The 16518-nt window shown below is 37.6% G+C and overlaps 2 protein-coding genes across 2 annotated transcripts in view; one reads left to right on the top strand and one right to left on the bottom strand.

Annotated features, from left to right (window-relative positions):
- Nucleotides 1–956: 956 nt before the first annotated feature.
- Nucleotides 957–9263, top strand: tmed1a (transmembrane p24 trafficking protein 1a). Its single transcript, XM_058771437.1, has 4 exons — nucleotides 957–1434; nucleotides 2761–2858; nucleotides 7418–7604; nucleotides 8700–9263. Exons 1-4 carry the CDS (start codon nucleotides 1234–1236, stop codon nucleotides 8916–8918), a joined length of 705 nt encoding a protein of 234 aa, XP_058627420.1. The 5' UTR covers nucleotides 957–1233; the 3' UTR covers nucleotides 8919–9263.
- Nucleotides 9264–14099: 4836 nt separating this feature from the next.
- The window catches only part of dnm2a (dynamin 2a), a 54772-nt gene continuing 52353 nt past the window's right edge, over nucleotides 14100–16518 (bottom strand). Inside the window, 1 exon segment of the mRNA XM_058771435.1 lies at nucleotides 14100–16378. Within this exon segment, the coding sequence (XP_058627418.1) occupies nucleotides 16309–16378 (70 nt within the window). The 3' untranslated portion in view covers nucleotides 14100–16308.

The following is a 16518-nucleotide window of genomic DNA, read 5'->3' as shown; positions in this document are numbered from 1 at the left end:
ACCATCATGATAACACACGTGATACTTAAATAATGCAATAAACTTTCATTAAACAACAGAAGATGTAACATAAAGCGCAAATGTACATAACTGATAACAAAAAACTATTAAAAAACATGATTATTTAAACAAAATACCTTCAAATGTGGAGTGTCACGCAGGAATATTCTGGGAATATCAGTTTACAGTTTTTGACTGTAAATTAACCCTTTAAAAAAAAACTTAAATAATTACAATTTGAATATCAGCTCAACATTCTTACTTGACACGCAAGAACAACACTTACTGGTTCTTGTGTGTTAAGCGTGACAAACACTTTGATGATAAAATTTAATCTAGTCATCATATAAAGTGATTGTGTCTCTTCAGAAAAATGAAAATTTTGGCTGTGTGGCCTTTCAAAGGATAGACAAAAATTATGAGAGAATATAACAAATCTTCATTTGTGTTTCAAAGTTGAACAAAAGTCTTATAGGTAGGGACGACGCGTGTAAATGATAACAAAATTTCAATTTTTCTGTGAACTATCCCTTTAATAAGTCCGGCATTGTTGACAAGCTTGACAATTTACTCCAAAGCCAAGCATGCATGGCCTATAATATCAGGATTTGTATAATCATCAAAATTAGTTCCTGGGGTAATTGTTGATCATGATAGATGAAACTAAATAAAAATTGCAACATTTCAATTTAGCCACTTGTTGTAAGGTTCTTCATAAGTTTGTTAGTTTTATAACCATAAATATTTTTCAAAACATTGCAGAGACGTTCTATGTGACAATCAAATTATACCCATACAGAACATTCTACTGGTTCTATCACGGTTACACTGCATTAATTAAGCCCCCATACAACATTTTTATTTATTTTTTTGGTCAGAATTAGCTACTTCTACAAGCATCTCATAGAGTACGATACAAATAGACAAACGTGTCATATTACACGGAACCCTATAAAACATTATGATAGAGCATGCCATGTTTCCTGCACTGCAACGCAACGACACAGACGCGCGTTGAATCTTGACGTCGGAACCCATGGGACAGGCTGTTTGCGCGTTTTACGCGACGCGGGAAAACTACAACGCGTTATCAACGAAGCTATCAAACTTCAAGCGCGCAAGTTCACAAGAGTCCAAACAATGCTCTTGCAGTCAGTGTAGAAGGCAATGATAGCGTTGTCGCGCCGCTCGCAGTGCAGACGGGCTGTTTGAAGCAGCTGTTCTAGTGTGTTTATGAAGAGCAAAGTAATGGAGCGGTGTAAAGAGACGCGTCTCGTTGTGTGTTTGCTGCTCTTTCTGACGCTCAGCGTGGATTTGGGATTCGCTTTCGGACAGAATAAGGATACCGAGTTCACTTTCCTTTTACCTCCCGGAGCAACCGAGTGCTTCTTCCAAACAGCCACTAAGAACGGCAGCATGGAAGTGGAGTACCAGGTCAATAAAATGTTTAAAGTATTTCATTTAACTTAATTAAAATGATAACCTATTCGAAATGACTCGAGAGAGTACACACCAGTCAGCAAATTTGAGCAGAAGTAACTTGTCAAAACTGTCTAGTTGTTTGTGTGTAACCTTTGCTTCATCATAGTTTTTGTTTTTAGTAAGGTTCTTATTAGCTACTGCGTTACATTGCAGTTTTACTTGACAGTAATGACCAGGAAGTAGCAGGACATTTCTTCTCACGGGTGCATGTTTTGGTCAAAGTGCATTTATATGAATGACTGGCTACTTATGAAATCATAAGTCTCCTGTAATCACTAATATAACTTGAACAGTGTGTGTATGGTTTGGGTTCATGTTTGTGGTTCTTCTCTACAGCTCTGGTGGGATGTTCAATATTATTGACATCAAAGTCAATTGAATACTAAGGAGTTAAGCAATCCTGGTGCAGTCCTGTTTACTCACAGAAGCTGCTGTCTTTTAGTTATTCTAGTCCAGCCCTGTGTTGTGACCTTTCTCAGAAGATTCATTGTGCCACATGCCTGGGGTGTGTTTGTGAAGTCATCCCGCTTTACGTTAAAAACAGGCACAGCTGCGGGACAGCTGACCCAGTGTCCTGACATTTTATCCTACCCGTCAGATTATCCTACCGGGGCTTACTGCGCATGCGCAAATCAATATTGTGTCTTTTTTCTCATGCTGAACAACAATATTTAATGTATCTGCATTACGGTATGGGTAGGTTTAGGTTGGGGTAAGTGTAGACATTAATAAAACACAATCTAAAAGGTAGAAAAAGTTATTTATTGTTGGTTTCCGGTAGCTGTATCCCTTCTAGCCGCAACCACGAATATAACACATAATTACTGTATTTGCATTACTGTAAGGGTAGGTTTAGGGTTGTGGTAGGTGTAGACATTAATAAATCATAATTTGACAGGTTGCATTTTTCGTTGTCGAATTGTACTACCTACTGTTTTAATGGGAGGTAGCACAAATCGACAGAACACCGGCCCAAAGCTCATTCCATCTGCAGGAAGGATCACAATGTCTCTAGTGCCACATGGTTACTGTTTGCTACACTTTATCTGTAGTAACAGCACACTGACTCCTCAGTGGGCTGCTTTATCAGTCTGTGGAAGATAGGAGGCCTCTAATTTGAATTTTTATTTATATATGAATTTATATATGTGTATTTTTGTCTTCATTGATTTTCCTGTTGCACTCGGATGCATGTCACGTTACAGAACTAAAACGTGGGTTGTGAATGCTGTTTCATTTATCAATCACCCTGCCTTTAACCCATGTGTGTTTCTGCAGGTCATTGCAGGCTCAGGGCTGGACGTCGGCTTCACTCTGATCTCCCCGCATGGATACAGATTGGTCTCCGACTTCAGAAAATCAGATGGCATACACACGTAAGCTTCACATCCCATAGTGCAAGAAGCTGAAACATTTACTCATAGTTTCGGACTGTTATAACTCACAGTATTTGCATGTCCTCCGCTGCAAAATTGCATGCTGTCTGCTGCTGCAGGGCTTACAGTGACCACAACTGAATTTACAGAAAACATTTGCACGTTTACAGAATTGTTTGAGTCAAATGAAAAGTCAAGTCAAGTCAAGTCACCTTTATTTATATAGCGCTTTTACAATGCAGATTGTGTCAAAGCACTTAACAGTATCAAATTGGAGGATAGAGTGTCAGTAATGTATAATGATAAGATTAAACACTCAATTTTCAGTTAAAGGCATTTCATTATTGAATTCAGAGATGTCATTGTCTAGCTCAGTTTAGTTTAAATAGTAGCTGTGCAATCAAATCGGCGATAATCGCTAGAAATTAAGTGTCCCCAACTGAGCAAGCCAGAGGCGACAGCGGCAAGGAACCAAAACTCCTCTGTGACAGAATGGAGAAAAAAACCTTGGGAGAAACCAGGCTCAGTCGGGGCCAGTTCTCCTCTGACCAGACGAAACCCGCAGTTCAAAAGTTTATATTTCTATTTTAATTTTGTTGCAATTTCTAACAATAGTAGTATTATGTAGTTAGGTATTTTATTATATTTTAGTTATTTTGTTATTTTTGGTTGATATATCTAGGGATATATCTCTGGGGGTCATCTGGTGTCCTGGTCTCCGCTGACGATCAGGGCTGTAGACATCATCTCTTGGTGCTGATCCACCATCTGATCGGATACGGACTGAGAAACAGACTAGGAAAGAAACAAACAAATATTAGCGTAGATGCCATTCAACTGACGATGTAACGAGTACATCGTGTGTTATGGGGAGTGTTCCCGGTTCCGGTTGATCTAATTAATGCAGCCTAACAACTTTAACGGATTTGAATAATAGAAGCGTGACACGCGTTATGTGTAAGCCAGGCTAAAAAGATGGGTCTTTAATCTAGATTTAAACTGACAGAGTGTGTCTGCCTCCCGAACAGTGTTAGGTAGACTGTTCCAGAGTTTGGGTGCTAAATAGGTATAGGATCTGCCGCCCGCAGTCGATTTTGATATTCTAGGTATTATCAAACGGCCAGAGTTTTGAGAACGCAGCGGACGTGGAGGACTATAATGCGATAAGAGCTCGCTCAAGTACTGAGGAGCTAAACCATTCAGGGCTTTATAAGTAATTAACAAGATTTTAAAATCTATCCGATGCTTGATAGGGAGCCAGTGCAGTGTTGACAGAACCGGGCTAATATGGTCATATTTCCTGGTTCTAGTAAGGACTCTAGCTGCTGCATTTTGGACTAACTGTAGTTTGTTGATCAAGCGTGCAGAACAACCACCTAATAAAGCATTACAATAGTCTAGCCTTGAGGTCATAAACGCATGAATTAACATTTCTGCATTTGACGTTGAGAGCATTGGTCGCAATTTAGATATGCTTTTGAGATGAAAAAATGCAGTTTTACAGATGCTAGAAACATGGCTTTCAAATGACAGATTGCTATCGAACAGCACACCTAGGAAAAGTAATGGATTTAAAAGCATACTTTAAGGGTTAGTTCACTCAAAAATGTAAGTTCTGTTATTACTCTTATTTACTTTACTGGAAGCTTATTTCCATCACAGAATAAAACTATTAAAGTAATTGCGACTTTTTATATCACAATTCTGACTTTTTCTCAGAAATGCGAGTTATAGACTTGCACTTGTAATTTTTACTTTTCTGTAGTTCTGATTGTACATCTTTTTGTAGTTTGTAATTTGTAGTTTTTTTCTTGGAAGTTTGAGTTCATAACCTCACAATTTTGACTCTCTGAATTCTGAGTTTACATGTCATAATTTAGACTTTTTTTCTGATAATTTGTAAAAACAAACAAACAAAAATTCTCGGAATTCTGATATTTTGCTCTTTTGAATTTGTTTCTATGGATTCTGAATTTATGTCTTGCAATTCTGACTTTTTTTCTCAGAAATGAGAGGCGTAAAGTCAGAATTCCAAGAAATAAGTCAAAATTACAATATGAGAAATCGGGGTCGACCAATTATCGGCGCCGATATTAAGCATTTTTATCGGTAACGGTCATTTTCAAAACCGATTTGCCGATAAAATAATTAAATTTTGAAACGCGCTATTTGGCTCTGATGCAGCCTGTCGGAACTCACCACTCTGTGGGTGAGCAATCTCCGCCCACCGCTTCATCTGATTTGTTGATTTGTTAGTCACAAGTCCGACCAATCAACGTGGAAGGCTAAAGACATGGAACATTTTGCGCACTCACACCGAAAGCGCTTGCTAACTGGAGTTGCTTGCTTCAGTGATCAGTTGTCTCTCAAAGGCAGTAGCAGACGTTGCTGAAGTTGCAATAAATCATAATCCACTACACTGAAGTTGCAAAACACCTCAATATTATCTATTTATGGTTTACGCGATGGGGAAAATGCAGACAGAATCGCGGAATCCAGTCATATAAATGGAATTTACTGTTTAATGCGGAATGTCACGGAATCTGTCAAAGTTTGGATGAATTAATCAAAAGTAGGTCAGTACACTTAGATTGACTCGTGCTATGGACTAGTATCTGTAAATATTAAGCCGCAAAAAGACTATTTAAATATGGATCCTGCATGTTCTGCGTGTCTCTGTATGTGAATGGCACAGACGCGCGGTTTTGTTTACTACACACATAGTGTACTCATAACTATCAAATATGATATAAATGGCATAATAAAACAAAATGCTGAATAAATATTATAAAATATATAATGAAAACACTGGTCCCCTGGAGTTGTCACTAGTGTTACCGTTTAACAAAAATCTGTTACTTTGAAATAAAAATCCCACTGATGAAATCACTTGACTTCTTCCTTCCTATTTTCTAAATCTCTATGAAAAAAGGCCCTATGTCCACTGTTTCTTTTCAGTTATGAGAAATTTTCTCATTTATCTCATGATTTCATATGAAGCTTTTAGCTGACATCACTGGTATGACCTATTTATTGTTAGGGTCTTGAAATAATTGCACAAAAAAAAGCTGTCATTTATATGTATTCACAAAGGCAAAGGTAATCTAATAATGTGGTCTAAGTTTAAATGTTAGAAAAAGAAATACATTTTAAGACATCTTGCCATACCAAAAGTGGACATTTCTGTAGAATGACCCAGTTACTGAAGTGCGTGACGCTCGGGGAATTTTCAGCATCTGCCGTCTCACTAATCGTCATATCATATACATAGGCTACAGAAACTTAAAAGGTCCTCGTGGCAACCTGTCAAAATTAAAGTTCGGTTTAGCTACTTCAACAATTATTACAACTTTTAATTAAAAGAATAATCACACAATACGCTATTTATTCCATGTTTTAATTTTAATAGTAAACCCCTTTGTTTTCCAAAAAAATAGGGTTTAACTCTCATATGATTAAAAGATAAATTAATGTTTTATGCCTTTATTTGCAGTGCACTGTAAATTAAAACTAATGGAAATTACTGTCACATAGGCCAAGATTAAGCTACTGGCACATAGGACAAGATTAGGATGACAAAAACAAAGACAAAGACATTTAATAGGCTATTGAACTGAGTGTGCCTATAACAGGCTATTAGTGTTATAGTTTCATTAAAATAGTTGCGGTCTTCTTAACAACTTCTACAATGAAGCCATGAAGACAATTAAATTATTTACACTTATATACATTGTGTTTTTATAAATTAATCAATTGATGTGCATTAGATGATGAATTGAATAGTCACCTAGTGTAGGTTATGATTTAGTCATCAGAAAAGAATGAATGAAGAATTATGAGAGGTTATTCTATTACACATACATTTCTAACATGTAGATTATTGAAGGCAAATACTTTCATTTCCCCAAGCTGTTTAGCTGTAGTACACTATTCATGTATGTATGGCTTAATCATGTAGCATACAGTGGCCCCACTTTTAACTCTGTCTTTATTTTACCCTTATTGAAGATGGATGCACGGAGAAAGACAAGAATAAGAAGTGCAACCAACGCCAGGGAAGGCAGTTTTTGTCAGAGCCCTTGTTATTCTTAATTTTGACATTAATTTTCATTTTTACACCAGAGATGTATATTGGTTCAAGATATCGGTTATCGGTCTACTTCGTCTGTAATAATTGGTATCGGCCCTGAAAAAGACACATCGGTCAACCCCCTAATGAGAAAATTGCTTTGGGATGTCAACTTGGGATGTCTCAACTGTCCAACTCGAGATAAAAAACTTGCAATTCTGAGAAAAAAAGTATTAACTCGTAATTGTGAGAATTGTTATAAAAAAAAATGTTGCAATTCTCATTTTTATTCCATTTATTTTGGAAATAAGCTTCCATAGGTTTGAATATGAAAACATTTAGAAATATATTCGTTACAGTTTAAGTTTGTGACCATTGATTTATATTGTATGGATTTTATTTTTTGATCTAATATTTCATCATATTTCTGAAGTCGTGACTTATGCATTATATTAATTTTGCTTTGTGTGTGTTGGGGGTTTGCTGTCAGGGTGGACTCCACTGAGGAGGGCGACTACAGGATTTGCTTTGACAACAGCTTCAGCCGTATTTCAGAGAAGATGGTGTACGTGGAGGTGATCGTGGATGGACCAGATGAGGATGATGAGGATGATGAAGATTGGGCCGCACTGGCTGAACCGGAGGACTCACTGGAGTACAAACTAGAGGATATCAGGGTACACAAATCTCAGCACTTCCTTCAACTGCCCAGTTTACAGTTCATATTATTGTAGGATGTGGTTCATGTGCATGATAAATATCAAATCAAATCAGTTCTAGAACCCAGCAAGCACAGCTGCTTTGTGAAAACATTTTTTAGGTTCAAAAAAGGTTCTGATACCATTTTTATCCCACATACTGTACATAAAATGACAGATACGCTTTTGTAGTAAACAAACCGTACATTATATTGGTGCTATAAGGTTTCTTAACTCGGTAGGACCTAACATATGAAATAATAGTCAGCAAAATCAAATTTTTTTTTTAACAGTAGAAAAAAAAAAAAGTATTATTTGATATACCAAGCCTTTATGGCTCATATTATATGACATAGGAGAATATGGAGCTCAAACTAAGCAACAATATGTAATTTGGTCCAGTTGCTAATATTTATATGGCCAAAAAGATGAAATTCGGATAGCTTGTAATGTAAATCAATGAGAGCTTTTCAACAACATAAGAGACCAGTTGCATAAAATGCATATAAATATTAGGCCTACTCGTCAATCTGTATCTCCTAATAAAATGTCTTAGTTAAATGGTATTAATGCTTTAGTTTTTCCCCCAAATTTCCCCATGGTTTTTCAAAAAAAATTAAACTAAGCTGCTTCAGTAAGTGTTCATCTTGAAATATTACTAACAATATAAAAGTTATTCTCAAGTTCCCCTGATTAAAAAAAATCGTCAAATATTATCACAACCTGAAAGTGGACGATTTTACAATTACAGTAAAAAGGTCTTTTGCTTGCTAAAGTATAAGCTATCAGTCAGGCAACAGAAAGCATGTTGTAGATTGTGCACTACAGGTTTTTCAGGTTCTGTTTTGATTATATACAGTAGGCTTTATTAAGGTTAAAGAAAAGCTACTAGGCTGGTATTTTCACATTGTTTCCAGAACATTTTTTTTTTAAATGGTTGAATACAGTTAAGACAATTATTTGCAGTTAAAATTTTCCTTAAAGCTCTAGTTTTGGCACTGATCATCTGCAACCAAAATGCAATGTTTCAAAACGTTTTGTGGGAAACTTCACTCATGTTTTCTCTCCACACAGGACACAATGGATGCTGTGCACAAGAACCTGGAGCGAAGCCGTCAGCTACAGACGACGCTGCGGGCGTTCGAAGCTCGTGACCGTTACCTGCTGGAAGATAACCTGTGGCGGGTTTCCTTCTGGTCCAGTGTCAGTCTGCTGGTCATGGTCAGCGTGGCCCTCACCCAGATCTACACGTTACGCAGATTATTCAGTGACAAACACAGAGTTTGTACATAGCAGAGATGAACTGGAGGGAAGCTGCTGGAATAATGGATTCTGTAAATGAAGACATGTGGAAACTCTCAGGTCCAAAAAATATCCCTCTAGTTTATGCTAGAATTGAAGTGTTTGGCCATTGACCATTTCTCAGAGTTTTAATTATAAGAGTTTTCTGTAGAGTGCTAACACTGCTGAACACTAAATTTACTTGAAGTACTGTAGAAACATTTGAATGTAATTTTGTACTTGACTTTTAAAACACTGTGGTTCAAATAATATATAAGACTTTTGAAATAAATAACATTGCAATTAACATTTCTTATGGATTTATACAGCAGGAAAATAAAAATCCAAGGAAACGTTTTGCTTTGAATGGTTTATTATACAGCACATTAGCATCTCATTTGGAACAATGTGTGTGTCCTATATGGCATAGCAAGGGCAAATGCAAAATGAATTTGAAACTCATCTGAGTTATGTTACATTTCAAGTCAATTGCTGACTGCAATGAATTGAGTTATTACTGTACTGTGGGAATCAGAATCACATTGTTTCATAACAATACTTTCAAGATTGTTGCCATTAATCTCTGTAGGTTAGTGTTTCTTTTATTCTTCCATCATCCTGCAATAATATACAAATATTCTCATTAAACCACATGCCTAGTAAAAATTATGTACAACCATATTCATTACAAACTACCTATAAATAAGAGTCGCTAGAGTTCATTCATCTTACATCATTTATTCAGTAGACATTTGGCACTCACAACTTTTGCAAGTTTTTTCACGTTCCTTGTCAAGCAATCATATTCTGGTCCTGATCTGGCAGCAGCCACCCACTCCTATAATCTGCAAATGACATGTTTATCTCCCTGGATGCATTCGACTTTGCTTTCTTATGCCCTTCCCTAGCTAACTTCTCTCCATCTTGTTGACTCGGATGTATGTTATTGCTCGCAAGAGTGCTCACTACTGGTGGGAACTTTGCAATTGGTTGAATTGGAACATCCGAAGCTGTTGATTATTTGAATTTCTTAGAATCAATACAGTAAACTGTGTATCATGTTGGGGCGACAGCCTGTCCATGCAAACTTTCCTCGGCCACTTTACGAAGTGGAACGCACTTCAAAATGGCAGCATGGATTCCCCTGAGAGGAAGTGCTTAGGAAAGTTTGCAAATGGGTGTCTAAAAGTCAAGTGGAACGCACCTCCTGTAGTTCCCTGATGTATTTTTGCAGACCAAAACCTGGAAATAAGTTTGCATTTTACACCTCCTGGTTCCATCGTACTGAAGGTTTTTTTGAATGGGTTTTTGGTTGAAATAAGGTCTGCGGTGAACACAAGCTCATGTTCACACGTTTTATTCAACGCCTTAAAAATACATAAATACACAAGTGGTTAAATGGTTTTTGGGGACATTAAATGTCATCATGCCAACTCCGCTATTCACTAGCTTAATGGCGGTGATGCTGAAGTCATGTGACCCTGGTGTAGTTAGTTTAGTTTTCTACATGTCGTGATTGTGTTTAGACTTTAACATTCAGTTGTGTTCATGTGTGATAGGTTTCATGATGAACCAAATGTGTAAGAATCAGCTTTTGTTGGTAACAGGGCTTATTTTCTGCAGTAATCCAAAAGCCAATGGGAAAAATATATATATTTGGTTTTTGTCGAAGGAACCAGGGTAATGCAAACTTATGGGTTGGCCTACATAAATAGAGTATGTCATCAATGCAGCACTCTTTTTCTTCTATTCCTCAGTAAATATTTCAAAGTTTTGAAAAAAGGTTAATTATATTGTTTTTAATATATAAAATCAATGACTCCAAGTCAATAGTTTTACATTGTAACATTATTTCAGATTCACCATCATTCGCAGTGATTCATACCTGGTTTTTGTTTAAAATCAAAGTTTGTAATGTTGCAATTCTGAGCTGGTTTGATTTGGTTCAACATTTTTATTCAATCTATGGAGAAACCGAATGGGAAAAACCAACTCTAGAACCAAGACTGCTAAAAAAGAAAAACGGTAGGTCAGCACCGTTTCAGATCAAGATGAGATTAAAGTTCAAACAAGACTCTGTAATACCTAGAAGAATCTCATTTTTGGTCAGTTTTTAAATCACAGGGAAATTTAAGTTTACTTTTTTCCAATCCAATTGATTGGTCCTTTGATATCCTATTGATATCCTTTGGAAACAGGCATCATGTCCTCATGGTGCAGTAGAGTAGCTGTATGGTGATCCTCCTCCAGAGCAGCTTCACCACTGGTTCTCTGGCCGCCGGGGAGGTGGACGTCTGTTCAACAACCGCAACCAAAAGCACAGATCAGCAGTGAGAATTTCATTTGTGTGCTGTACAGAGTGAAACATGTATGTTTACAGTAACTCAACAGGCTCTGATGAGCTATGAAATACTGAGGTTTTCATTATGACCGTGTACGCTGTGAATCTCAAAAGTTGTGAAACCATTTATTATGTAGAAACGGCTGATTTTGATAGAAAATATGAGCCTTGCATTACTCATCAGGTCACATGCTGATAATAAAACCACACTCAGTAGTCAGATGTGGTCTTCCATGATGATATAGGACTTCTCTTTCTCTCTCTCTTTTTTATTTCCACTAAGGAAACGTGCTCATGAGTCATACGTAAAAGGTCAGCTTTACAGAAGAAGCGGTAACGAAGCCATGTAGTTCTTATTCCTGTTCTTGAGACCCTCGACTCAGCAAATGTGACTCATCAGCTCATTACATGCTCTTGTGCTCCATTCCGACTGACATTATATCTATTTAAAACAGTACCCATGAATTATTAATTAGTGCATGCTAAAAAATAAATACTTGGATGGATGTTTAAGTAGCTATGCATCAGTGCACAATTTTCAGCTAAGTCCTTGTGCTATGACTTTCGTGGGTTTGTGGAGGATCCCTTTCAATATTTTCAGTTGAAAAGTGAGGGTAATGGGACTAACCTGTATACCAGCCTAGAAATAGTAACTAATGGATTACCTCTATTTAGCTTCTTGTTAACCCTTACAACCCGAATTCCGGGAATGTTGGGAAGTTTTTAAAATTTGAATAAAACGAAAACTAAAAGACTTTCAAATCACATGAGCCAATATTTTATTTACAATAGAACATAACATAAATGTTTAAACAGAAATTTTACACTTTTATCCACTAAATGAGCTCATTTCAAATTTGATGCCCCTGTGCCAACTTTTTTGAGACCTGTAGCAGGCAACAAAGGGCTGAAAAAGCAAGAAATTTTGAAAAGATTCAGCTGGGAGAGCATGCAGCAACTAAGTTAATTGACATCAGGTCTGTAACATGATTAACTATAAAAGGGATGTCTTAGACAGAGGCAGAGTCTCTCAGAAGTAAAGATGGGCAGAGGCTCTCCAATCTGTGAAAGAGTGCGTAAAAAGATTGTGGAATACTTTAAAAACAACGTTCCCCAACGTCAAATTGCAAAGGCTTTGCAAATCTCATCATCGGTTTTAGAGCAACATATGCTCCCCTCCAGACGATGTGTATTTCAGCAGGACAATGCAAAACCACATACTGCAGCTATTTCAACAGCATGGCTTCGTAGTAGAAGAGTCCAGGTACTGAATTGGCCTGCCTGCAGTCCAGATCTTTCACCTATAGAGAACTTTTGGCACATCAGTAAACAAAAAATACATCCAAGGTGACCATGAACTCTTCAGCAGCTGGAAACCTATATCAGGCAAGAATGGGACCAAATTCCAACATCAAAACTCCACAAACTCATACCTCGATGCCCAGATGTCTTCAAACTGTTTTGAAAAGGAGATGCTATACCATGGAAAACATGCCCCCGTCCCGACTATTTTGAGACCTGTAGCAGGCATCAAATTTGAAATGAGCTCATTTTGTGCATAAAATTGTTTTAAACATTTATGTTATCTATGTTCTATTGTGAATAAAATATTGGCTCGTGATTTTAAATTCTTTTTAGTTTTCATTTTATTCAAGTTTAAAAAAACGTCCCAACATTTCCGGAATTCAGGTTATATGCATATTTATCATGCAATAGAAATAACACAAAAGTATGGACTTTCTCACTAGGTGGGAAATCGTTTGGAACCTCACAATATGATTCAGTTAACGGCTCGATTCAAAGCCATCAATGAGTTTACGATGCACAAAAACACATATTCAATGGTACTGCATGTATATACCACTGACTTAACCTTTGACTAATGCGTTCACACTCACTTCCAAAACATGTTTGCTATGAACAAGAGCTGCAATCACGCCATGTCATAATTACGGTAATTCTGAGATGAGAACACGTGACATTCTACTCTGAGCTTTTCCTCGGACACGGAAGTAGCGCCTGTGGTTCCAATGAATCTGGCATCTGTCAGGTGGTATTGGTACAGCATTCACATGGTCGAAGCGCTCAGAATGTTTCCAGTTGAGAAGTTAAAATTACGAGTTCTTCGAACACGTGAACACTTTGGCATTGATAGTGTTGCCACAGAAACGCATGAATCGAGTCTGAGTAGAACATCACATGCAGTCATCTCGAAATTACAGTAACGGATAACTATACCGTGAAGGCAACTAAACAGTAGTTTTGAATGGTTCTAAGTGGATGCGCTAACTTTTAACACCTATAATTGGCCATTGCGTTCACATTCTCAATTGGTTACTATCTTAGGCGCTTCAAAAACACATTTGCCATGAACAATGAGCCCAACTGACTAAAAAATGCAGGAGTGTTCATATATCAGTGTATACCAAATTTACCTTGTAGCTACCAAGTTTTGCTTGTATGTCCGGAAAACTATAATTTATATTTAAAAAAAATTTGATAAAGGGCTTTTTTCAGAAATTATCACGTCATCTAATATGTAGAAAATCTTTTTTTTTTTTTTTATATGTAGGCCTAAATCAATTAGAACCAGTAGAAGACAGAATTACCCACACTCCTTATAAAATAATATAAGAAACACCTGTTTGGAATATGCAATAACTGGAAACGAAAGTAAGTAGCCTACTTATTCAAAAGAATGGCATGTGGTTTCACAGATTAGTCACAGATTAGTGAGACTACATTTGATTTATTTCCATGAGAACACTGAGAGGAAGAGATGCATGCTGGGAGAGACATGCCATGGAAAATCAAGCAGACAGCGAGGAGACGTGACACAAGGAAACACCGACCACCAGAGCACCAGATCTTTATTATACACAACACCTTTTATTATCATCTCACTTCCAATTCTCATTGTGCATTTTGCTCCAAGTCCATTTTAACTGCTACACAGGCACTTGACAATGATTTGTTATTCCAAAAGCATAAAAAAGGATGCTAAATATGTCCTCAGTCCCTCACTCCATAAAAAGGACACAATTATTAGAGGGAGAGACGGGGATCGGGTCACCATAACCAAAGGCCAGAGGAAAAGTTATGGCTGCAGTGATCTGGGCTTCATCCAGTTCTTAACAGATGTTGAAGTAATTTTAAATCGGAAAAGATATGGCTGGATACGATTTTAATTCAAGCCTTGAAGAAGCCTGAAGGAGGAGCAGCGGTTGCCATCACTGTAGCCATAACACACAGGAGTGAATAAAGAGCATTCGGCCCTGAAATCTGCAGCTAATTTTTATGTTTCATCTCAAGTCCGACTCCATGCCTTCGATTATTTACAGACGAATCGACGCTAAAATCAAAGACCCGCTCCCGCTTACACCAAATCCCTATTCTTATCCTCAAGTTAATCAAGAAAACAAAATTCATCACGGCTCATTTCCTTGCAAACACATCAATAAAAGCAAACGTCAAAGATTCTGCAATCAAAACAGGATCAACAGAAAACCAGCTGGACCGTGTTCACTCTGAATTCTGTTCAACCATTGTTAACGCAACTGAAGGGGCATAAATCTGTCGATGGCAAAGAATATCTGTCGTTCTACTCAGAAGCAAACAGTTTGTGAAAAATGCAAATCAACACAAAGACAAATGCCCAGGTTATAAATAATACACTCAGAAATACGCGTGTTAGTACATCTACTATGATCTCTACGTTAAAGGTTCACTGTTTTTTGTGTTCAGAAAGTTCCCTGTGTCTTTGTAGGCAAGAGCGGACTGGTTCCATAAAGCAAACGCCCCCAGACCTCAAATACACCTGCATGTACCATGTTCAGCGACTCTGTGTTTGAGTGCATTCCCACATCCCACTTGTAGCGTCCTGATGTTTTTCCCGCTCGTAAACCCTCCCCCGACCCTCACTATCCCTGAATGCGAAAATAAAAGCGCCTTGCAGATTAATTTAATTTACAATGATCAGAACGCTAAGCTAGCGTAAACTGTTACAAGATTTGGAGTCGGATGTTACCTGAGCTCTGAGCTCTGACGGTTCGGCCCGTCGTGAGTGATTACCGTGCTTTCCTGGATTATAGTCATATACACAAATTATTATTTGTATAAACAGATCATTACAGAGATTTACATACAAACTGCACCTCCTCTTCTGACTATCTAAGAAATTCCCATCACTCAAGAACTAGAAGTGCTTTTCAAGAACCAAATTTCCCGACACAACAGAAAGAGGATGTTGCTTGTCAACTCCAAATATGAGTGTCAACATCTATTTTTTTGACTTGTGAACTTGTATGTTTGCATTTCTCAGTCGGTTAACTGCTATTGAGTCATAATTAACAGTCGCTTGGTACTAAGTGCCGTTTTGAAGGATATCAAACATAAATGGTCAACTGAACATGAAAAACAAAATAATCAGATCAAAATCAATCCCACATAGCAATAACAACAACGGTCATGGTGTCTTATTTCAGCATATCAAGTTAAAGAGTCAAGAAAACACAGAATGAAAACAAAAAAAAAAACAACACATGAAGAAGTGTGTCTATAACAAGAAACAGTCTTCAACCACCCTTAAGTTACCCAAGAACCGGAAGAAGACAGGCTAGTTTAACAGCAACTAGCCTGCACAGTGCTTGTATACATCTTATCCCACATTAAACCACTAGTCAGAGAGGAGGCATAATGAGTCTAATGTTGGTTCATCTACACAAGTTGAGTAGGATACCCCCTGGTGGTCACCTGACCTATGTGAGTGATGAAATGACTGAAAGTTGGAGGCCACTACACCCTTTAGTTCACTCTACATTTGAACAAAATAATAACAACAATAATAATTTTATTTGAATATTTATGTGCTTAATTTAGACCTCTGGGCTTTAAAAGTAAGGATGTGATTAGCAGCGCTGATCAGAGGACAGTTTGAGTGGATTATTTAGGTCTATTGGTCAGGCTGTATGTGTAGACACACGTGCACATGTTTCAGTGCAGTTCTCCAGCCCTTCCTCTCTCTCTTTCTTTCTGTCAGCCTATGGTGGCCAGCGCATGGGTCTAGTCTAGCAGGGAGGGCTCGGCGGGGCGGATAATGGTGGGCCGGTTGGGAGCGCCAGGGGGTCTTCTGCTGTAGGAGGAGAAATAGTGAGAAACAAAGGTGAGACATACCCACAACCACAGGGAAATGATGAAGGAGAAGGGATAAGCAAGTAGGCTAGATGAGATGAGATGAGATGAGAAAAGACAAAAAAGAGAAGAGATGAAAAG

This window comes from Onychostoma macrolepis, chromosome 03 (assembly GCF_012432095.1).
Source record: "Onychostoma macrolepis isolate SWU-2019 chromosome 03, ASM1243209v1, whole genome shotgun sequence".
NCBI classification, from domain to species: Eukaryota; Metazoa; Chordata; class Actinopteri; order Cypriniformes; family Cyprinidae; genus Onychostoma; species Onychostoma macrolepis.
This window is presented reverse-complemented; position numbering and strand designations above follow the sequence as displayed.

Coding starts and splice junctions, on each gene's coding strand:
- tmed1a (XM_058771437.1), top strand. CDS start 1,234: ATGAAGAGCAAAGTAATGGAGCGGTGTAAAGAGACGCGTCTCGTTGTG. Junction 1,435..2,760: donor GCATGGAAGTGGAGTACCAG/GTCAATAAAATG, acceptor GTGTTTCTGCAG/GTCATTGCAGGCTCAGGGCT. Junction 2,859..7,417: donor AAATCAGATGGCATACACAC/GTAAGCTTCACA, acceptor GTTTGCTGTCAG/GGTGGACTCCACTGAGGAGG.